The 24,824-nt window shown below is 35.1% G+C and overlaps 1 protein-coding gene across 3 annotated transcripts; it reads left to right on the top strand.

The window, feature by feature from the left end:
- The first annotated feature begins 2,413 nt into the window (after window positions 1–2,413).
- On the top strand, window positions 2,414–24,525 carry LOC143229402 (uncharacterized). Of its 3 annotated transcripts, XR_013015849.1 has the most exons (4): window positions 2,414–2,577; window positions 10,786–14,306; window positions 22,227–22,320; window positions 23,506–24,525. XR_013015849.1 is itself a non-coding variant. In XM_076461692.1 (2 exons), the coding sequence occupies exons 1-2, from the start codon at window positions 2,548–2,550 to the stop codon at window positions 11,968–11,970; spliced, it is 1,215 nt and encodes a 404-aa protein (XP_076317807.1). In that variant the 5' UTR covers window positions 2,414–2,547; the 3' UTR covers window positions 11,971–16,269. The 3 variants fall into 3 exon arrangements, 1 of the variants encoding a protein (XP_076317807.1); XR_013015850.1 differs by lacking the exon at window positions 22,227–22,320; XM_076461692.1 differs by lacking the exons at window positions 22,227–22,320; window positions 23,506–24,525 and having other exon boundaries at window positions 10,786–16,269.
- Window positions 24,526–24,824: the final 299 nt, after the last annotated feature.

The following is a 24,824-nucleotide window of genomic DNA, read 5'->3' as shown; positions in this document are numbered from 1 at the left end:
TGTATTATATTTATTATAAAAACATTCGATGCGGTACTTTCAAGGTGGTCATAGTCGACTGAAAGTATATGCCTTGCGTGGATTTATAAGTTTCACCTGCCTGTTCGAATACGTAACTTCCTGTTTCCGGTAAGAAATGTTTCAAGCTCATCGTTCATATTGGTGGGTGTTGGCGCGAATGAAACGGAGGAAGCAGACTTGACGGACAAAATTTATAAGGTATCATAATACCACATAAAATACGGATCATTCTAGTTAATATTTCTTCCCCACCAGTTTAAAGAAACGAATAAGACTTGACGAATAAATAATAATGATGGAATGTCTTAACAATATTTGAAGAGTGAATCATAAGAACCATAATTAAATTGTGAAATTAAAAAGTCAATACATTCTTTCTTTAGAAGCCTAAAAGTAAATAAAAATACAACAAAGTTTTAGAAGACAAGAGCGAGGAACCCAAAAGAGAAAAAAACAGTTCGTTTCTATAACAAATTGGTGCAGATAGTGTAGTTGCTTTGCGCCAGTAAACGCTAACCAACCAAACATAACAAATGATTATTATTACTATTTTTTTTTTCCAAAACTGACTTCAGCCTAGGTAGTAATTTTTTTTATTCCACCAAACATGTTCTCTCTTTCAGCTGTGGAGGAGTTTGGTTATGTTTTTTTTTTTGTAATTTCGCGCAAACCTACACGAGGGCTATCTGTGCTAGCAGCCCTTAATTTAGCAGCTTAAGACTAGAAGGAAGGCTACTCTTTTACCAACGAATAGTGGGATTGACTGTAACATTATAACGCTCCCATAGTTGAAAGGTCGAGCATGTTTCGTGTGATGCGGATTCGAAGCCGCAAACCTCAGATTACGAATTTAGTGCTTTAACCATCTGGCCATGCCTGGCCGGAGGTGTTACAATGATACGGTCAAGCCCACTATTCGTTGGTAAAAGAGCAGCCTAAGAGTTGCCGGCGGCTGGTGTTAACCAGGTGTCTCCCTCTAGTCTGGCATTCTAAATTTCTTTAATTCGCAGTTATTATCTTAAGTTCAGTAATGATGTTGTAATAAAATACAAATGGAATTCGATATATATAGTGTTTAACGTGTTGTTAATTTTTTTTATTTTCAAGTTGATACCTTGTTGAAGTGGGACTGCACTCCAACCATTCTCTGATTGAAAAAAATACACTTCCTCTAAAACAAACAATCTACTAATTTTGCTGAAATGTAAAGAGACATTTCGCGACATTTTAATCCAATGGCTCTCAAACTCTTTTAGTCTGAGGTTCCCTTGAGTGAATAAAACGGAGTGAGGTTCTCAAACCGCAGCGTGGTGATTGAAAAACAACATCGTAGTAAGAACAATAACATCTTTTTTCGACATACTCTATCAATAAAATAATTCAATTTAATTTTTATTGGCTTATTGTTTGTTTAGAATTATAACTAATTCACTATTTTTGATTTCGGTCCCTTTTTCAAGCGGCCTTCCAGAAAAAGCTTCACGACTCCAACTTTGGGAAACACCGTGAAATAAATTCTAATCGATTAACATGTAATATCCACTATCTGTGGGAATAAAGTATTGTTGTTTTTTCGGTTTGTTTAGATAAACGAAATGTTTGTGCAGATTAAAAAACAAGAAAATGAATAGACAAACATGTTGGTTTTCGCAAAAAATCTTTTGTTCCATCCGCTTGCCACCAAAAACCCGAAACAGAATTTCAATCAAACCACGTTATTCATTAACCCTTCGTTTATGCAAGTCTGCCCATCACCCCATTCATAAAGATTCGTGAATTTTTGCGACGAGTTATTCAAAATATTGCGCGCAAAATACTTGTATCATATGATGTCAACTGCAATCGCCTACGTTAATATCATATGATGTCAATCAAAGTTGAAGAGCTAAATAAACCAATCAACGTATTTTACAATTGTATGTAACAATGTGAATGAAACATCGATTCATATTTTCTTTCACTCAGACTTCTAACTGCTCGTGAAATTTAATCCACCCCGATATGTTCCCTGTGGAGTATTATTCTGTTTCTGATTGTGGGATATTCTACCTGTTGTTAGCCTGAAAAGTGAAGCCAGAACAATACGTAACTGTCAAAGAAGTTGAATTGGGAAAATAATTATCCCGTTCATTTGACAGATATTAGACTCAGATTGGAGAGCGCTTACAGACGAGATCACGAAACTTCAACTGAGCAGAGACGTCAGAAAGAAATCCCATAACTGAACAAGCAAACCCCTTCACGGTACTCTGGGAAACCCATTGGTCTGCGGTTAACTAAGTATCGCTCATTCATGCCTCTCTCTGCCATTGCTGATCCAGGTCCGGACTTCATTCGCAAAGTTTTCTCAGTTTGTCAACAGGGGGGCAGGAGTTGTCTATTTAGGACTCAGGACAGTAGACAGGTGCGAGAACAGTTCGTGCTTCAACCAGATACACAGGTGAGACGGAACATAGCAGAATTTACAAGTCGAAGGAACTTCTCACCAGCCAGGTTGTCCTGGCCCTTGTTCCACCGTTTCAACCAATGGCCTCTGCAATGGCAGATTTTCACGACGTAAGTAATATTTAAAGGTTATCTATAACATTTAAAATAAAAGGATTACTTCATTTGTAAAACAAATTGGTGTATTAATTACGCTGTTTCTTTTTCATACTTTTTATCAGTCTTAAAAGAATGGCCGATAATTCTGGAATGCGATAGATTTGGCTCAGGAGATCAGTTAAAATTAATTACTTTGAATTAATCACAAAAGACCAAGGATCTAAGTTGTAACTTACGTGCTACAAACACGTGCACGTAACAATTTATAAATATTAAAATGATGGCAGGAACAAACCTCGGATTCATATTGTTTTAGTTTATTTTCAGGAGATTTTCAAAGCTCGAGGTTCATTATTCTTTTACAACTCTTAAAAACTGTTGTCTGTTAATGTTATATTACACATACCAAGAGTAGCGGAAATAATGCCCCCTGGTGTTGCCTTATTGTGAACAGGGATAGCGGTTTGAACTTTTATTTGTTGTTGTTTTTTTTTCCTATATTGTGCTCGTGGGAAAATATTCTGGTCTGAAAAGCCGTCCCACGTTTTAAAGCCAGGTTCTTCAAATGGTGCATTCCAATGTATCTGTGTATGGGTCCAGGTATTTTACCTGCCTTTCCTTTGAATACAGGCCAAAATAAATATTCACGATTTCCTAGCACCAGCTAGAACATCGTCACAGAAGTAGGACACTACGCTGTTTTAAACAAGGGATGACTGGGAACGAAGCCTAGGAGGGATGCAGTTTAATTTTCTATTCTAAATAGCTATCAATGTTTACGTTCCACGTTTTAGACCCCTCCCCTCGTCTTAATCTCCCTTCCCGTAAGCTGTAACACTAAACTTGTCCTACCGTAGACAAATCTTCTGATGCAGTAAAGAGAAATATACCCTTAAATTTCATTATAGCTGTATTGATAATTTCGGTGTGTGTCGTTAAGGTGTATGCAATATATTATGTGCAACAGGCGTGAATGCGACTCATTTTAGTGACTTGAACTTCTTATGTCAAAGAAGTATCGACTGTACTCCTTAAGACAGTATTAGAAGTATCGACTGTACTCTTTAAGACAGTATTAGAAGTATCGACTGTACTCCTTAAGACAGTATTAGAAGTATCGACTGTACTCCTTAAGACAGTATTAGAAGTATCGACTGTACTCCTTAAGACAGTGTTAGCTCATGATGAAACTACGACTATAAGAGAACGGTAGCACAACTAAACATCATAAAAATGTGTAATTGACTGAACGTATGAGAACATATTTTAGGTTTATTAATAGATCTTTTTACTTACACTCAGATATTCAAATAAAATGTTCCATAAAGCCATTGACGACCTGTCGTTTACGCTATTACACTTGAATGTGAAAACAACAAATATAATGAAAGAACTTCTCTTTTTCTTTTGCCGATTGAATATCGTATTCCTCGTATCAACAAGTAAGTCGCATGTTAATCTTTCTACTATGATGTATATTGTTAAGGGTCTATTCGCGTTCAGTCAGAATCGGAGGCTTTTATAAGATCCAATGATGGTTAGGATGTTTTTTATGCAAGTACGTTATGTTCCATCACAAACCAAATCAGTTATGTTCCATCACAAAAGGAGCAAACCAAATCATTGTAAAACGTTATATTGTAGTGTCTTAACTCATGATTAATGTGATAAAAAACAAGGTGAGTTTATGACAAATAAATAAAACTGAAAATGGTTCAACTCAAAATTCAAAATATATTTGGACTGTTCACGCACATACATAAACATTTCATCATCACGCTTACGTAGACCAACTTTAGAAAGTCGTAGTCCTTGCATTGGCCACGACTAAATATCCAGTAATCCATCTTCTAAGTCAGAATGGACGACCGAAATTAAAATTTAATTACATAAGGCATAATACTACAAGACTATACCTATCAATATAATAATTGTATAAATTTGAATGGTTTAGAGCCAAACAGAATGCAGTTTCATTGTTTTTTTTTCCTGAAGTATACGAGCATTGTAGATTAGGTCATGAATATAAATGAAAGTTAGAGGACTTCAGTAATATTTACCCTAACTTCTGCAATATTACGTTTACAATGCTTACTTCCAGTCAGAAATGTGCAGAAAACAGTAAAACATTGTGCTACTGATGTTTCTTACATATAATAGAGAATAGTTTGTAGTTAATTTACCATATGCTTATCGAAAAGACACTGGTTTAGAGATATTAGTTTTGGTGTGAGAAAAAGTCCACTCTCGACTTAGTCATGCTTATACAACTATGTCGTTATTAACAGAGATTGTAATGATACCTCAAGTATTAATTATATTTGCTATGCTTGGTTTCAAGCATTCAATGCACGAGCTGAGGATCCAGTAGGACAATTAGACGCGTTTTCTTGAGTAAACGCTTTTATGGCATTTGTGAATATTTTAGGATTATTTTAGCTAAGATGAATGCTTAAAATATTTTGGATGGCCTAGATTCAAGTTCTTTTCCTCCAATCGTTTACGATTCGTGTTTAATATGGTAATCCAAAAACACAGATTTATTATCGTTTTGATAGTTTTGCAAAGTTCAGAAAATTTCCTAACTAGTGTGCGTCCTTAACACAAACTGATCAAAATCAACAACATTACTTCAAACTGAGACGAAGTGCCAAAACGCAAGCAGATTAACCTGCAACCTGAAGCTACATATCTAAGGCAGATTAACCTGCAACCTGAAGCTACATATCTAAGGCAGATTAACCTGCAACTCTTCATATTAGTTTAATATGCTTCTCACGAAGTTCCAGCTGATCTGAATAAATCTGAGGTTTTCTGATGAGAAGCTATTTTATTTTAAATCTAGGATTCCGTATTTTCCCAGATCTGTTGCGTTTATAAATTAAGCTTGGTTCGACCTTAAAAGCAAATTAAACAGTGATACGATGTTGCATATTTCCAAATATTAAGCAATACATATTCTTGTACAGCCTTCATTCAAAATAACTTAAAGAATATTTCTTGAAAAACTAGGTTTGCTTTCTTTCCATTTTTCTTCCTGTTAGTAGAACATCGTTAACATTTCACAAAAACATCGTGTTCATATCCACATTATTCATAGTAAATATTCACTCGTCTTCGAAATGGATAATGTAAATTTCGTTTGTTTCTTTGTTTTGAATTTCGCGCAAAGCTACTCGAGGGCTATCTGCGCTAGCAGTCCCCAATTTAGCAGTGCAAGACTAGAGGCTAGATAGCTAGTCGTCACCTCCCACCGCCAACTCTTGGGCTACTCTTTTACCAACGAAGAGTAGGATTAACCGTAACATTACAACGCCCCCACGGCTGAAAGGGCGAGCATGTTTGGTGCGACAGGGATTCGAACTCGCGACCCTCAGATTACGAGTTGAGTGCCTTAATCACCTGGCCATGCCGGGGCCTGTAAATATCGTACTACGTTTGCTTACGAAGTACCTACCTCTACTGGAGATCATGAAATCTACTTGTTTTTAAATGTTTCGTACTCTTTTAACGACAAAATGTTTTTGTTTTGTGTTTCATAATTGACATGAATGTAAAATCTGGGTTCTGTGTCTATAAATAATTTATGGAAGATGGCTACGTTTGCTCCTTGTTATTTAGGTTGATCATTGTTCAAATTTCATCTCCAGCATAACTGTAACGTATTGCAACTTGTACAATGTAAATATGTTTAGTCAAGAGACGTTTTTTTTGCGTTCCTTCCCTTTTGTTACAAAAATAGTAGCTGTATTTGGGACAATGTAAGAAATTCACATTTATCAATCGTGCCTTGGGGCTTGGAAATTTGTTTCTTAAAATGCGTTAGTAGTTAGCACGTTCCAAGGTGCAATGCAGAACGTAAATTGTTGTAGAAAAGTTTTAACAAACTGTTTGCTTCATACATTACCTTTCGCAACCTGATGTGGCGTCTTATTCGTCAAAATAACTAACTTAACGTCATATCAAGTAACGCGATACAGAAAAAAACACACACACAAATACTTATGTACGGAATTAGTTTTAAAAATAATGAAAAAAACCAAAATGAAACTTAAATAGCGGATGAGCTTTTCCTGTAATAAATATAAGCACTGAAGAGTATTACATTAATATTGCTAGTAAGGGATGGAATAGTGATTACTAGTAATGAAAAGTGAGAATAATGAAAACCACCTATGAAGTTTTAATATCTTACAGTTTTGAAAGGTAATCGTGTGAATCATCAGCAGATTATTTCTTTATTAAATGCGAATGTGTGTATCCATATACAGTGAATCTGACGTTCTGGTTATCTGTGTTACAACATATAAAAAAAATACACCAGCGTGATTCTTCTGTATTATTTCGCATGGTAACGATTTGTGGCGTTATGTATATAAAGGTGTGTATCCATATGCAGTGAATTATTTAAGGTTTGAATTTCGCGCAAAGCTACACGAGGACTATCTGCGCTAGCCACCCCTAATTTAGTAGTGTAAGACTAGAGAGAAGGCAGCTATTTATCACCACCCACCGCCAACTCTTGGGCTCTCTTGTACCAACGAATAGTGGGATTAACCGCAACGTTATAACGCCCCACGGCTGAAAGGGCGAGCATGTTTGGTGTGACGGGGATTCGAACCCGCGGCCCTCAAATTACAAGTTGAACGCCCTAACCACCTGTCCGTGCCGGGGCCTTTTGCTATAAAACACATACACACAAACTCATGCTTAACAGAATAACCTGAAGTACCGTATTAACATCATAGAACGGCGGGAAAACTGTTTTTCGGAGTTTTTCAGACTTACTGATGGCCAGGTGGTTAAGGCACTCGACTCGTAATTAGATGGTAGCGGGTTCGAATCTTCGTCACACCAAATATGTTCGCCTTTTCAGTCGTGGTGGTGTTTTAATGTGACAGTCAATTCCATTATTCGTTGGTAAAAGAGTAGCCCAAGAGTTAGCGATGGGTGATGATGACTAGCTGCCTTTCTTCTAGTCTTACACTACTAAATTAGAGATGGCTAGCGCAGATAGGTCTCGTGTAGCTTTGCGCGAAATCCAAAAACAAACGAACTTGCTGAAAAATACTTATAATAATTTAAACAGTGGATAGTTTCAACTTGTAAAAAGTTTTAACCGATCATTGAAAGGCGGCAAATGTAGTGGAATATCTCGCTTGTTGTTTGTTTGTTTTTATTATTTCAAAGTTAAATTTTATTAGAAAATGAAATTTAGTTGTTTTTTTCCAGAAAACTTATTGTGTAAAACAATAACTGGTAATCGACTCTAAGAAATAAAATTCGTATGTGAAACTTATATACAAGATTAGAGAAGATGCTATTAAAAAGCACAAGCAACTTTTGAAAATGTTTAGATAAAAGACAGATGCCTTCTGATCGATCAACTGTAAGTCTGGTTTAGATATTCTTTAGGGGCAAAGCACAGACACTGCATTATGTAGCTGTTGTTGTTGTTGTTGTTTTGAATTAAGTACAAAGCTACACAATGGGCTATCTGTGCTCTGCCCACCACGGGTATCGAAACCTGGTTTTTAGCGTTGTAAGTCCGCAGACATATCGCTGAGCCACTGGGGGGCATTGTGTTGCTTTACGTTTAACAACAAGCAAACAAGAATGAAACACAGAATTTTATATTAACAAGACCATACAAAATATAACAATAAATATTTAAAAGCACCTTGCAAATTACTTCTCGTGGAATTGATTCATTTTTTGCTCACCTTATAAAATAAATGATTACCATATGGTGTCTTTATCTGTGAAATAACTATCTCCTTGAGTGTTTCTAATTGGATTATCTGAACTGATGTTCAAGTATCTAAAATACGTGTTTTGTAATATACACACGGATGCTGATAAAGTATGTTTATTATAAAGTTATTTCTTCCATTGTAAATACATTCACACCAATAACGAAATGATAAAGTATTAACAATAATATGGTTACAATTATTAATATTATCAATGTTACTTTAATAATTTCTGTAGACAAGTTTAGAATCAAACATCTGAGTATATTAGCAAGAAATAGTTCTTAATGATACATATATATATACATATTGTTACAAATATGCGCTGTTTTATTAAGGCTTGAAGATCAAATTATACACTGAATAGTTGAACGTGGGACATACTTTTTATTTTCAGTTATATCTAATTATGATTTTTAAATTGCTTATACTCATAATATCGTGTTAACATTTAATAATCTTGAGTGAAATGTCTCGGTTTCGTCTAAGCTCTAATTAGTTAATTTAAAACCATGTGTGTTTAGTTTGTTGAAGTTTACAAATGCTGGCAGTTTTTCTTTATCAGAAAGATTAATGGACAGTTTGAAGAAATTCATGTGGAGGTATGAATATTTTCGCGAGCTTTGAGAAAGTTTTCTGAGGATATAAAGTGTGAAACAAGAAATTTCTTACAGTTTCTATTTGTTACACGCGGACACGAAATTCGTTCAGTGGGGTAACTATGCTATATCTTAGATGAGGTGGCTATAACTGTGTTAAGGATTACAGATAGATTACCTCTGGACGGTTAATGTCAGATAAGATTAAATCACGGGTCTGAATACGATTAATTTCATGATATAGGCTCAGGTCAAAATCGACTTTGTCTAGGATAAAATATTTTAATGAACGGAGTTTCAAAAGTTTGGTTCTAAATCTCGTGTGATTTCACTTCAGAGTTTTGGATCTAACACTTGTACGCGCTTTCTGGGTTCATGTAAACAGTATTCCGTATTTTGTGTAGTTACTTAATTCCAGTATTGTATAGTTTTTATGATTTACTGTTTTGGAATTAATTACAAAGCCACACAATGGGCTATCTGTGCTCTGCCCACTACGGGTATCGAAACCCGATTTCTTTTGGTGTAAGTCCGTAGACATGCCGCCACTGGAGGGCTAAAAGTATTGTGATTAGATGTTTAGTAAGCGGATTCTAATAAGAAGCAATGAGTTATAAATTCCAGCAGTATTGTTATGACCAAGTAGAAATTGTATGCATTTGGTTAGTTTAGTGCCTTATCATAATGAAAACACATCGTCTTCCTCTTAAGAGATAATGTGCCGCTAGTCTTCCAAAATATATCAATATGTTGTTCGTCAGTACTGACACATTCTCTTACAAAACAATGTTATTAATTATAAAAAAATGTTTTATTAAATATTTAAAAGTAAAAATTGCTACCCGATTCGGGGCAAATACAATACTAGGATGCGTGTATGTGTGCGTTTGTGTTTTTTCGTATAGCAAAGCCACATCAGGCTATCTGCTGTGCCCACTGAGGGGAATCGAACTCCTGATTTTAGCGTTGTAAATCCAAAGACTTACCGTTGTTCCAGCGAGTGACTGTAGCACTAGGAAACGTAAAAATCGCACTTGGGGTGGATCTATATATAAATCAATTTTGTCTAGAATACAAAATTTTAATTAATAAAATTTGAAGAATCGGGTTCCTAAACCTTAATTAATTCCATGTTTTGGTTTTATCACTTCAACGTGTCAGACTAAGTTTACAGAACCTTTAATTTGTAGCCAAACTTGATAGCAATGGCATTTATATGATGCAAAACAAATTGCTACAGCTGACTTATAAAAAAAAATGCGCTTTATTTATTAATATAAAACAAAAACACGTTCATAAAAGGAAGGTAATGTGAAAAGATGTTTCTTTGTTTTGAATTTCGTTCAAAGCTACACGAGGGCTAGCCGTCCCTAATTTAGCAGTGTAAGATTAGAGGGAAGGCAGCTAGTAATCACCACCTACTGCCAACTCTTTTACCAACAAACAGTGAGATTTAATGTGACATTATAACACCCCCACGGCTGAAAGGGAGAGCATGTTTGGTGCAAAGGGGATTCGAACCCGTGACCCTTAGATTACGAGTTGAGCATCCTAACTACTTGGCCTTGCTGGATTGCGAACATTATTCAACATTATTTTAAGTAAATAGCGTTCTTTAAAAAAAACAAAAGTTCAGTGTTGAAAAATAATTGTTCCACAGTGAATTTCAATGCTTACTACTTTATTTTATAGCTATGAACTGAAGAAAATTAATTTTTTTACATCTAAAAATGTTTGAGCCCGCAAAATATTTTTATGTTTTTCTTGTGATAACATTTTTCTTTATTTACGTACTGTTTAAATAGATGTTCATAAAAACCACCAGATGGCTTTAGTTTTGATTTATTGGGAATGTTTAATCGTTTCAGATGTGGCATGACATAGAGAGTGTGTTGCTAGTCGATTCACATCCCTCTGACCACAACTTCAAAATGATGCAACCGAATACGAGTGCTTCCTTTTTACATATGCCTCCAAGGGTTGAGACGCTGCCTCAGACTCAAAGGGAGGAACTGCAGCTGCACCCACAGGTCAACTCTGGTTCATTTGTCCAGGAATTGCAGTCCAAACAAAGGCAACAGAAACAAATTCAGCTTCAAAGTAACATTGATGACTTTTTACTGGACTTGGACTTTGTGCTCAATCCTGATGGAAGAAGTCCCTACATCGAAACGCAGAACCACACAGAAGTTTTACAGAAACAGGTCCTCCCGTTTTACCGTACTTCTGTGGATACTTCTACCACCACTTGCGAAACTTTTCGCTCACAATTAGGTAATATCTCCACTCAATCAACGTCCTCAAATGAGACAAGTTCAGCCTATAATATAGGAATTTGTCCAACTACGACGACAGCGGCATCTTATGGAGACCTCTCTTGGACGCAGTATAATAATAATAACAAGACCTTTGTGTCAAGCCAGATATCACCGCCAGCATCACCAGAAAGGACAGCTTTTCACTTGCAACAAAAAGTTCCTCCTACAAATTTACATGTTTTTACATCAGTGCCTCTAACCGTTTCATCAACAATGACACAACCGCAACAGCCCCTATTACAACAGGTGGGCCGTCTTATAGCTCCAGCTTCTCGTCATCCCATCCAACAACAACAGCAACAACTTAGGATGATGACACCGCCATCTTCTCCTAACCTTGTGGACCTTCTAAATGGAGCCAATATTGCTAGAAACGGATATGTTACAACAACGAATATGGTTCAGATGCCTGGTCCCTCTCCAATCAAGAACAAAAAAGGTCGTCGTAATATAGGGCGAAAAAAAGTGACAAGCCACTCCTGCTCTTACCCGGGCTGTAATAAAATGTACACAAAGAGTTCGCACCTCAAGGCTCACCTTCGGACTCATACTGGTGAGAAACCCTACCAGTGCACGTGGAAGGGATGTAGCTGGAAATTCGCTCGATCTGACGAATTGACCAGACACTATCGAAAACATACTGGTGACAGACCTTTTCAGTGTCGTCTGTGTGAACGTGCATTTTCCAGGTCGGACCATTTGTCGCTGCACATGAAAAGACACACAGCTGTATGAAGAAGATAAATAGTAAATTCTACCCAGAGAGCTGAAAAAGAATATTAGAATTTTCTGACAAACCATGACAGGTGTAGTTCCTCGAGGAAATAATTTACCTTTGTATGTAAGCATTAATTTTATATCGAGATTTCGATATTACTGTAGCCTGCCATATACAGGTTTAACCCGATAGTGGGACCACTTTTACTCAACTGACTTATGCATTCATTCGGACTGGTCGATCGAAGACTTGGTTAAGTAACTTTTCAAAAACAAAATGGCTCCCTCAAAAAATTAAATGAACGGACAATCAAGGATCGTTGAAATATTTAACATCTATGTTTAACATAAGAAAAAAATTAGTAGGTAAGTGATTTAAATATATCCTAAAGTTTGTGCATATGTCAACATTTTCCTACGAAGATTATAAACGTCGAAGAATATAAAGAAAACTATACGTATACATTTAACGTAGGCTTAAACTTTTCAATACAGTGCGTAATTTACTACTATGAATAATCGTACCCAAAATGAATATTATTTCGTTAATAATGTCTGATAGGCTTAAAACGTTCGAAAGAAAAGCAGTAACATCTCTACGGTCTCAACGACATGAAAAATATAATCATTACTACCAAGATTTAAAACAAATATGACACGGATTTTAACTTCGCGAAGCCACAAGAATGCACGTACTATCGCCAATAGCTCTATTATTCAATATATTGCAAAGCACTAATTTTATATCCTGTTCTGTTGTTCCACAAGCGACATCTATCGGATGGCACTATATTTCAAAATCATTCTCAGTTGAGAACGTCATCTTTAGTCATATTCCGAAATTGCATTTTAGTGATCGCTGTAAAACAAACATTATGTGCCAGGTTTCACAACGACAAACTACTTTGTACGCATAACACAGCATTATGAAAACGTGCTTAAAATACATATAACCTAGTTTTTGCTGCGTACTATTTTCAACACAGGCTCTTATTCTTTCTTTGCTAAATTTCTAGTCTCTCAAGATGCATTTCATATCATGTTTTCTGCTGGGTTTGTCTGTGATACGTCATCAAAGCAATAGGCTTCATTGTACGAAATATTTCAAAGGCTTTTTTAGAGCGTTTTTCTATGTTTTTAATATGCTTAACCTGAGGCTGTGTCTATAGAACCACCGGGTTAATTATAATCGCCCATTCAAGTTGCAATAAAGAAAACATCGCCTACGTATAATACGCGCGTTTAACATATTTACATAATCTTCAGGATTTATCCTACAGCTGCAGAAATCGATCATATATCTCTGTATATTTTCTGTGCTCGTGCGAATTACATCACAATAACAAATTTGTGTTTAGTACACTAGCAGTTTAAAAAGAGCTCAGTTTGTTAAACGCGTGGATAAAGGTTACATATTACATAAAAGTATTATGAATTTTACCTGAAATGTAAAAGAAATACAACTGAGCAAAGCACGTTGTATATATGTCTGAAAAACTATATCAATAAATTAACATTTATATCTGAACGTGTTGAAAGTCCTCTCAGGCCCCTGTAGAGCTGTCGTGATATTCCTTGCATACGATAATGGTTCGTCGCTGGTCTAATATAATTTTAATAGGCATGCTAGCACATATTTATGATTTCTGTCTCTGGAGCAAACAAAACTTTAGTTTACGTAATTTCCGGACGCCATCTCTACAGTAACATTACATCTGTCACTGCCCAAGTATGTGATTCGTCTTTTTAAACAATAAGTGATGTAAAAGTGCCTAAATAAGTAACAGAAGCACCACATTTTCTCTCGTATTTACATAGTTATGAAGTTGCACGTGTATATTCTGAAAGTTTAGTATGAGTTATTATGTTTTCGCTATCTAGAGTTTCAAGTTTTAATTTGTTTTAGATAAGCATAAAAATGTTATCTTATGTATCTGCGCGAACTTTAAAAAATGTGTTTTTTACAACAACATATAATCCAACGTTAAGCGAGACAGATAACAAAACATAAATAAACTTCTAATAAACTATATGAAAAAAGATAATAAAAAATTTAAATTACAAACAGCGATCCATATCTACTTCACTCGACAATATATTAGGCAATATCTTGCTTATCCATAGCCTTATCAGACCTCTTTATTGGCCAAGGTTACTGGTCACAAAGCGACTCGTGATAATAGCTCCTCTAACCAAAGACTACCGACGCCACGTTACTAGTCCTTGTCAACCAGGAAACAGGATTATTAAGGTGCAGCTTCGCTAGTCCTGGCAGTAATTGTGCAGGTTTTATATATATTATTAAACCTGTTGACGAGGGATAGAAGGGCGTTAAAAGTTAAAATCCGGATCAAGTATGTGCTTTAGATTCAAGTTAAAGTTTTTGTTGAAGACTAAATATATTTTTCAGTTGATTAGGGACGTTAAGATAAAAACGTAATATATATATATATATGTGTGTGTGTGTTTGTATATATATTTTATAACGAGAAAAACGTTTCTTCACTCAGAGATAATAACATTTTATTATGAATCGGTGAATTCTGAATGCAGCAAGACAGGACTTTGACATAAGAAATAGTTTTAAAATGGGGTGTATAGAAACATGGATATTGCATTTAGTTACCTGCTTGGTATTTTTACTTCAAGATAAAAACTGGGGTTGCCTAGCTTCATGCAGGCAGTCCTAGACAAAAATAACTATTAATAACTTAACAAATGAGTTTAGCAAAAGTGGAAAATACTTAAATAAAATTTAAGTGGCATAAATTTTTTAAAGCATTCTAAGGACAGCAACATTCTAAAGAATGCAAGAAATGTTTCTTATGTGCTCAACCGTAAATGTGGAGAGTGTTTTTAAACTAATGTTCTTCCTTCGTTTCTGCTATTTTGGCAGATTTAGAAAGCGTGAATGTTAAAAAAAGAAGGCATAGGGTAAGATGGAGATCTATTTCTATAGTCAAATATACCAGGACAAATAGAGTCCAGTGCTAGTTATTTCTTTGATGTACAGCACATGGTAAAGTTATTTATTTCAAATTATTTCCTGTTATATGCAGTGTTTTGTTTCCAGTTATATCATAAAATATAAGATTATATGGATAATTAAGAGTAAAGTAATAAGTGTGAGTTAACTCTTTCAAAAAAACAATAAAAATTCATCAAGGGTGAGTAACCTGAGCTTATTTGTTTAGCGGAGGAATACCACTGTACTACAGTGTGCTACAATACATGTAGTTTTATGTGTCACAACTACTTCCATGATAGTTTATTAAATCATGCTCACATTACTTCGTTTTCAAAGTCATTTATATTATTTCTGTTTACATAAGATATAACATTATTTTTTTATCTCTGTTTAAATATATATATATATAAACATACCACGTTTTAATGTGTTTTATTTATAATATGGTTTTGCGAAACGTATTTTGGATAAAAAGAATGTATGATTTTCGACGGAAAATGTTTATTTGAGATATAGTTTTAGTAACAACAACAACAAAGATATCAGGTCAGAAGTTTTTACTGTGTAAGTGGCGTACTCTACCGTTATATACAATAAATAAAGACTTGCTTGATCATACCTGTGTCTTCGCACATTAAATACGTATTACTTAGATTATTTTCTATAATTGAACGTCACTAGTGTATTATTAACGAAATTTTATGTCCTACTTGGATGAAAGTACGAATCTCCTTATTACACTACCCTAAAAACTTTGTGTCGTAGTTTTTGATGAAGAAAATAAACGGACATTACTCAAGTTACGAGAAAGTAAGAAACCTTTAATATATTTCTAGTTCTTCTTTCTTGGATTTAGTGGAATTGGAATGAAGTGAAAGCTAATAGATTCCTCTTTTGTAGAAACTTGACTTAAAGTTCTGTTTGTAGTTAAAACAATATAGTAAAACAATGTCTTCAAACTGAGCAGGACCAACTGCGTAATAAGTTAGTACTCTTACACTAATCACGCTCATAATAAATAAATAATATGACAAAAATAGAAGCATCTCCCATTTCAGCTAATATGATAGACTATTATAAATATGTGTTTTATGGGTGTTTGTCTATTAAAGTGTTTGTCGAAATGTCTTTATTAATATTTTTTTATTTTTGGTTTTCTACCAATGACAGCTCTCTATTTGTGTGAGATGAAAATTGCCATATAATTAAAAAGAAAAGTTGATGTTGTAGATTTGTATAACAAATGTGTTTCTCTATATGGAATGTATCTATTTACATATCTGTTCAGTTTCCTATCAGATGTAAAATAGACAGTAAAAGTTATTAAATTATATATTCAAAAAACATTTTCTTACGGCGTCACGATTTCTTTGTATCACCAAACATACACCCAAAATACCCTAAACCATTTTAATATTTCTGGAACATTTGTAGTATATGAATTTTTGGTTAATGTGACATTTTGATAATGTCATTGTCCAGTTATACATTTTAACAGCGTTGTTTACTAACACGTACTAAAGTTGCCCAAATGCGTGTTTAATGGCTTTGTTTATCAGTAGACACTGACATTGTTCAGTTACGTGGTTAATAGGTTTGTTTCTTAACACATACAGAGGTTTGTCCAGTTACGGGTTTGTTAACAGTTGTGTGTTTAACTTTCTTGATTAGTAACTTTGTTTATCTTTATTTAATATTATTAGGATAAGGAAAATGTACTTTATTTATTTTCTAAATATCGTTGTTGATGAAATCTTCGTCACCCTTCTATTCTATAGGCTTAATAAATATATACACATGTGTTGTAAATAATAGAAAATGGAATTCTCTAGTTATGTAAACACATATTTGTTTCATGACTTTATCAAATAATACTGATGGGATTCCCAGAAATCTATGTTATACCTTTGGTAAATATCTAACATTATGGCTATTTAACAGCATATTTATATTTCTGGTATACGACAGGCATCAGGGCCCTTTAGGCATGGAGCTGTTTTAGCAATGTGCTTTAAATAGTTAATAAATAACAGATTACGGAATATTTCATTTTCGGTTACATGTTTAATAATACGGTGCTATAGTTTAAGTAATATTTTCTCAAATAATAACAATGTTATACATTTATACGTACAATGAAATAAGTTAAATTGGTCAATTTTGTATATTTTAGTGTTGTCCAGCTACATCGTTTATATATGTTTAGTTAATGAAAGACATTACGTTGCGCTTATCTTTAGGAAATTTCAGATTTACCTATTCATGTATTACACGTCTTAGTTTAACGATAGAAAATTGGAGTTACATGTTTAAAACTTTTGTTAAGTTATAGCTCACCGATTAAATTATTTATTTCGTGAAACAGTAGTTGGAATATTTAATTGAATTAGGGTTTAATCGTGTACTTCAGTTGTTCTGTATGGATGGTTAACACTTCAATACGCAGACGCAACCCATGGTAAAAACCCACTTTTCTGTTTTCTCAAAACGCGATATGCACGATCGTTCACATGTCTTCTAGTCATGTGCTAGTTTCGTGGAATCAACGAGAACATTCGAAGCGGTTCAGTGCGCCTGCGAATGTTATAATATTCACGTCGCGTAGGATGTTCGTGCTATTCCAAAGTATGTCACTCCAAATCCACAGTTGTTTTAGCCGATACACTCAGCTTGCCGAGTAACTATTACACGATACCTAAAGAAATGCGTATCGGTTCTGTCTTGATTTACAGCACGTGCGTGCGTGCTAGAATCGACAGTCTATCCTCGAGACTTTCGTACAACAAAAACACCACGTGTTCTTTGTATGCCTTCGTTCTTTAAATGCCCTTTTTTTATCTCCCTATTTACTGCTTTGCTACAAAGGAAAAACAGCGCGATCGAAGAATCCAATTAACTTGTTTTTCAACAGTCTTATCACAATTATTAACCTTTATTTAAACTCTTTTGTTTGTCACTAATTATCCACAGCTACACAGCGGACTGTCGGTGCTCTGTCCACCAGAGGTATCGAAACCCGGTTTCTAGCAGTTGTGAGTCCGAAGACATACCGCTGGAAAGGGGTGCATTTAAATTTTTAAAAGATAAGTTTGGTTTGAATAGTGGGATTTACTGTCACATTATAACGCTCACACAGTTTAAAAGGCGGGCTGTTTGGTGTGACGGGGATTCGAACCTGCGGCCCTAAGATTACCAGTAGAGTGCCTTAACCACGTGACCATGCAATGTTATGCTCGCTAATACAGATCGATATGAAGATAATCAATCAAAGAGTACTGTTTACCATTTATGTATTTATTCAGAACAGGACAAATTGGAAAAGAGTATTTCTTTTAGGACTTAAAAATAAATCATCAAACTCCCGCCACCTTGCGAGTGTCAGTTACTAAACAGATTAAAGATGGATACAACATTATTTTGTATTTATGGTAAAGTTATTAAGGCTATCTGCCGCCGAACTTTATTTTGATCAACTGACCGCAATTAATACAGTCAGTCAGCAGGACAGTAACACCCCCCATCCACGCTAATGGATTGAATGTCATTTTTACAAAGCACACATAGTTTAAAATAAGGAGATGCGAGCCCGACTCACCAGCTATGAAATATAGCGATCTGCCGCAGGGCTAATCTGTACCGCAGCGTCAGTTTCCTGTAAATACGTCAGTTATGTTTTTATAGTGAAAACAAAACGTAACCAAACCAAGTGATATAAATGAGACTGCAAACTTATTTGTTCCTTGTAATTGGATAGCCGACTTTCGTCAACTATGATGTGTATCAACACTTTTACAACTTTACCTTTAGTTTGTTTTTACCGTTTTGTTCTGTTTGTGCGTGTTTTCACCTTGGTTATTAGTTTTTTCTGCGTTTGGCACTTTTTTTTTAAGATGTCAAGAAAAAAAAATTTTTTTTCTTTATTTTCACTAAATAATTTTTGCCATCAGCGCTCCGAACCAACTGATCCTCAAAACAAAGGATCGTATTCTTCATTTCAAAATAGGCTCAGCATAGCCAAGTAGGTTGTTAGGACACTCGTCTCGCAATCTGGTAGTCTTGGGTTCGAATTCCCGTCAAACCAAACGTGCTCGCTCATTCAGCTGTGAGGGCGTTATAATGTCACCTTAATATCTTACTATTCGTTTGTAAAAAGTAGCCCAGGAGTTGGCGGTTGGTGGTGATGCCTAGTTGTCTTTCTTCTTGTCTTACACTGCTAAATTAGGGACAGCTACCGCAGATAACCCTCGTGTAGCTTAAGACTAGAGGAAAGGCAGCTAGTCATCACCACCCACCACCAACTCTTGGGCTACTATTTACCATTATAACGCCCCTGCAGCTGAAAGGGAAAGCATGTTTGGTGTGACGGGAATTTGAACCCGTGATCCTCAGATTACGAATCGAACACCTCAACCCACCTGGCTATGCCGGACCTGAGAAAGATAAGATAGTTGTTTTTTTTTCCAATTTCGTTCAAAACTACTACAGGGCAATCTGCGTTAGTCGTCCTTAACGTCGATGTTACTCTAAAAACTAAATGTGCCTAGACAGCAACACCCACCGCCAACTTTTAGACTACTCTTTTACCAAAGAAGAGTGAGATTATACTGATCCCAAAGCTGAAAGAATAATAATGTTCATTGTTGGGATTCGAATCTGTAGAGATGGTAGTTGAACATGCTAGGTGTTCCTGAGATAGAATGGTTTGTTTGTTATGAATTTCGAGCAATCTACACGAGGGCTATCTGCGCTAGCCATACCTAATTTAGCAGTGTGAGCATATAGGAAAATAGAGCTAGTCATCACCACCCACCGCTAACTCTTGGTATACTTTTTACCAACGAATAGTGGGATTGACCTAAGATAGGAACTAGATTGGTCTAAGCTTATTAAATAGTATTAGAATTTCGCGAACTTTATAATTTCTTTACATGTATTAGGAAAAAGTGAAAAGTGTTGTTTCTTTCCTTTTACACTGTAATACAAGCGAGTTTCAAACAATGAATTTTGCGTACCATGTAGCTCCTTAAACGTTTACAAATAGCATGAACTAATTTTCAATGGCTTGACACAATTTAAAACGTTAGCTTATAAAAACCTTTATATCTCGAGTAAAAAAAGACAAAACACTTTTAACACGTTTCACTTCCAGTCCACCAGGTGGTTTTACAGAAACTATTTCGCTAAATCCCAATTTCTACTCTAATCCTGATATAAGATATATGGATTTTATTTCTCAGTCGTTAAAAGTTTGATGCAGCTATTTACGATAAAAAAAAGAAACGTATTGAATTGATTTTATGTAGCGAAATAATTCCTTATGAAGTTTATTTAATGACGATTTTTATCATCTATTAAACCAGGAATTCCATATGTAATGGAGACCAAATAACGTCGTAATTTGTTTTCTGAAAAAAATGTATTGGTTCCAAACCACTGAAACATAAAGTTAAAAAAAGTAAAAGTAAACATAAGATTCAGCGAAATATTTTACTTTCGTGAAGTTTGTAATTTTTTTCCGTGTTAAAAAATGGTGAATAGACTTGTTCCTTATTATTTAAACTGTAATATAAGCGAGTTTGGTGGAATTTATAATTTTTGCGTGTTAGAAAAAGATGAAAAGTATTCTTTTTACATTAATATAAATGAATTTATTTCAGATCAAAGCTTTCTAAAATAAGCTAAATTATGAAACAAAATGACAAGCTCATACATTCTTAACTTTACATCAAAAGCTTTTGCTGAATCATGGAAGGAAAAACGTTGAGAGCCACTGTTTTAATTTATTTTATTTCCCAGGTGCTTGTCAGTTTAAATCGACCAAATAGGAAGGACCCGAAATGGCCAGGTGGGTTGAGGTGCGACTCGTAATCTGAGGGTCGCGGGTTCGAATCCTCGTCGCACCAAACATGCTGTCCCTTTCAGCCGTGGGGACGTATAATGTTACGGTCAATCCCACTATTCGTTGGTAAAAGAGTAGCCCAAGAGCTGGTGGTTGGTGGTGATGACTAGCTGCTTTCCCTCTAGTCTTACACTGCTAAATTAGGGACGGCTAGCGCAGATAGCCCTGGTGTAGCTTTGCACGAAATTCAAAACAAACCAAACCAAATGGGAAGACATTCAATGAAACAAATTAACTTAACCCACGTGAAATATTCTCAATAACTTCAACCCTTTGGCTCGTGGTTTATTTGAGAAAGTAAAAAGTCTCAGTGTGGAAGAAATTTGAAAAATCTAATTTGGTTATAGGGAATAGCATGATTTCTTAATTGGTTTAAATAAAAGGTGGCATGTTATTAGCATGTCAAGTTGTGGTTCGAAGGTTGAAGACATGATGCTGAAAAACTCTTTACTTTTAGTTGCAGTCTCATCGTATGACGAGCTGAGTACTTTATATTAAAACAATTCTGAACAAACACAACCAATATAAAATCGCGATGGAACAGAATGTATCACAACTACATTTTCGCCTTTTTTTTTGGGGTGGGGGACTTTTCGTAGAAACTGTGAATCCACCAAAATTTCATCAACTTTGGGAAGTATATATAACAGTTTTTAAGATGCGAAATAATTTTAAAGTCAGATCATAAAGACATTTTCTCACTGAGGATTTAAAATTTCCAAAACTGGGATTACCCTTTTACTAAACGACATTGGAACACACTGATTGCCTTGGAGTACTAATACTATTCTGAATAAGACCTGCAATTAGTCATACCTTAGAAGTGCAACGTTTCCTAGCATGTAAGAATCCACCAACATATAGTTCAGTGGCAAAAGCTGTCCTTTTGCCCCAAGCAACAGTACACAGTCTGTGTTTATGTTTTTCTTATAGCAAAGCCACATGGGACTATCTGCTGAGCCCACCGACGGGAATCGAACCCCTGATTTTAACGTTTTAAATCCGCAGACTTACCACTGTACTAGCGGGGCGGGCCAATACACACCATAGTCATGCCTCAAGCAAATGGAGAATGAAACTAACATTTATGCTATCCCATTTGAAGACATACCAGTCAAGTCGTAAGATGCAGCGTCTGTGCATTTCTGTATGATCGGACTGTTATAACAAGACTCGCATAATCATAATCCTTGTCGAAAGTGTTTTAAAAAAAGCAATCGCAGAGGAGTGGTGTGCTTTGGACATAACATTCTTACCTAGGCTTGTTTTGTAATGTAAAATACAGTCATCATAAAGAACAACTTCGAACCTGGTAATACTGACTGTAATTACACAGTGAGGATGCAAAATAATTTTTATATAAGATGATCAACCTCCGTAAAAATGATAATTATTTCGGTTATTCAGTTCGAAGAGTGGAATGAAAGAAAAAAAGTCTTTGTGGAAACGATTGTTGCTGACCGGTTACCGTTTCTCTAGTGCCAGCAGTTCAAAACTGGAGGTAACTGTATTTGAATTCTTAAATGTCTTTGACTTGTCTTTTTTTTTCCCTTAGCAGATGATATTTTTGTTTTGGAACAATACTGAATTCAGGCATAATTTAACATAAGCAACAGATATCTACTGAATTTTACTTGTTAACAATTAGCCAAGGGTTTTTACTTTTCTTTTCCTTTTAACGTCGGAAATCCTGTGTGGAAGAATCAAATTCAGCTGATTGGTTCGTTTGTTTTGAACTTCGCGCAAAGCGACACGAGGGCTATCTGCGCTAGTCGTCCCTAATTTAGCAGTGTAAGACTAGAGGGAAGGCAAGCTAGTCATCACCACCCACCGCCAACTCTGGGGCTACTCTTTTACCAACGAATAATGGGATTGACCGCACATTATAACGCTCCACAGCTAAAATGGCGAGCACATTTGGTATGATTGGGATTCGAACCCGCGACCCTCGGATTACGAGTCTAGTGCCTTACCAAATTGGGGAGAAAATAACTTATAATTAGATCAAATTATTATTTTATTTACCAAAATGATTTTTTTTATAATTATGTTTGTTATGTTCGGATTCGATAAGACTCTCACGTCGCGATTGGTCTAGAGAAATCTATAGCCAGTTGTCAACATTTTAAGCATAACAAAAAGTGGCACGACTTCCTTGAAAATGATTCACGAATGTAAATGTACACATTATATTTTGTGAAAAATCTGTAAGTGATAAAGAAAAATGGATATCATTTTTGGATTCAGTGTACAGCAATTACTGAAGAACATGTACAAATTCCAAGACAACAAAATCACTGCAGACCTGTTTTATTATAATATTTCAGTCCAAGTATAATAAATCTTGTGCCACGTTTTTAAGAGTCTTGAGTGATTTTTTTTTTTTTCCTTTTAAACATAATTTGTTCAGATTAACTTGTTAAACATTATGCCTACTATACGTGTTTGGATGGGGGAAGAGAGAAGTTTTATAATTATACTAGTACTACGTTAGCCTTGATTTGACTGTGTTTGATTTTGTAAGAGTTTGTGTTTGAGCGTTTATATTATAATTGGTTGTTTTATTAGTTAAAAGTTTCGAATATTGACTGTGAAAAATAAAAATGTTTTTTTTTTTTTTTTCCAGATGCGAAATAGTTTAGCTTGAATTACACGATTTCTGTTTTTATATCTTTTTCTCGTATAGGTGTGTTTTATGCTCCCCCGCTACTACATCGGTAAGTCTACGGATTTACAACGCTTAAATCAGGGGTTCGATTCCCATCGGTGGGCTCAGCATATAGCCCGTTGTGGCTTTACTACAAGAAGAAAACACACGCACAGTTGTCCGTTATAAAAGTGTTATTAATTTTTCGATGTTTTTATTCAACTTGAAACAGCTATTGGTGCAGGATTTTGTTAATAAAATCTGAATATATTTAACATCACGTAACTTCAGATTAGTTACAATGTATGAACAGTTGTGAAATAAACATACAGGTGTAATAATAAACAAGATTAATAACAAGGTAGGGAGATTATCAATGCACCACTTCGACAGCGATTTTAAACAGGTTTGAGGACTTAATGACCTTGAAATATGTCCTTCAAAAATACCCACTTACACTTTGGTAAAGTGTTAATTTACATGCACTAATAAAGAAACAGATTTAATCATTCTTTATTGCTCTAGGGCGGTGTAGAAAAATGAATATGTCCGTTTTTTTTTATGTTGATCCTGAACCTGCGTTTTTAATAAATTAAAAACACGAAAGAAAGAAGACGCTTGACTAATATTGATGTATATATTGTTTGATCTGAAAGTTATACTAGAGTAAAGAGTAGAAAACAGGTTTCAGCCACGCTCAGCTCTTCACCGAGATGCTTTGATCCCTTCGTTAGAGCCATCAGGTCAAACCAATATATGCTAAAGCAGAAGCTATTAATATTGTTTTATATCTATATATATATTATACAAAATGAGGTTAACTGCTTTAAGGTTAATATCAATTTTAGGAAACGGCATATTTATTATGATAAACCATTCCTGTGTAAATCGTGATTGAATAATAAAATAACCCTTAATCGACAAAAACCAAAACGTTGAAGAATAAAACGGCCAAAACCGAATCGGTGAGGGCTGAATATTACCTTGTAGCAGACAAAATCGAAAAGCTGAAGGTTAAATCTAATCTCTCAGCAGAGAAAATGAAAACATTGACACAATACATCTAATGATAAAATGCGTTTTAAATGATGTAATTAACACAAAACTTTGAATAGCAAAGGTGGTGTGGAAATTAAAGGTGATTTAACGCATTTTAATGTCGATATTGAGTGTAATATATACATATATTTGTGTGTATATGCAGCATGTGTATGAAACACACATTTTCAGTTGCAGTTAGCATAAAAGGATTTTATTACATAAAATAACATACAAGAAAGAAAGTTTGCGGGAAGTCTTGAGACTTGAAACCGTTTAGTAAAGGTAAATTGTTTTTGGACATGTCCAAGCCGTTCTGC

This window comes from Tachypleus tridentatus, chromosome 1 (genome assembly GCF_004210375.1).
Source record: "Tachypleus tridentatus isolate NWPU-2018 chromosome 1, ASM421037v1, whole genome shotgun sequence".
Classification (NCBI taxonomy): domain Eukaryota; kingdom Metazoa; phylum Arthropoda; class Merostomata; order Xiphosura; family Limulidae; genus Tachypleus; species Tachypleus tridentatus.
This window is presented reverse-complemented; position numbering and strand designations above follow the sequence as displayed.

Excerpts from the sequence above, each read along its gene's own strand:
- LOC143229402 (XM_076461692.1), top strand. The coding sequence starts at position 2,548 with ATGGCCTCTGCAATGGCAGATTTTCACGAC. Across the intron at positions 2,578-10,785 it reads CAATGGCAGATTTTCACGAC|ATGTGGCATGACATAGAGAG; the intron begins GTAAGTAATATT and ends TAATCGTTTCAG.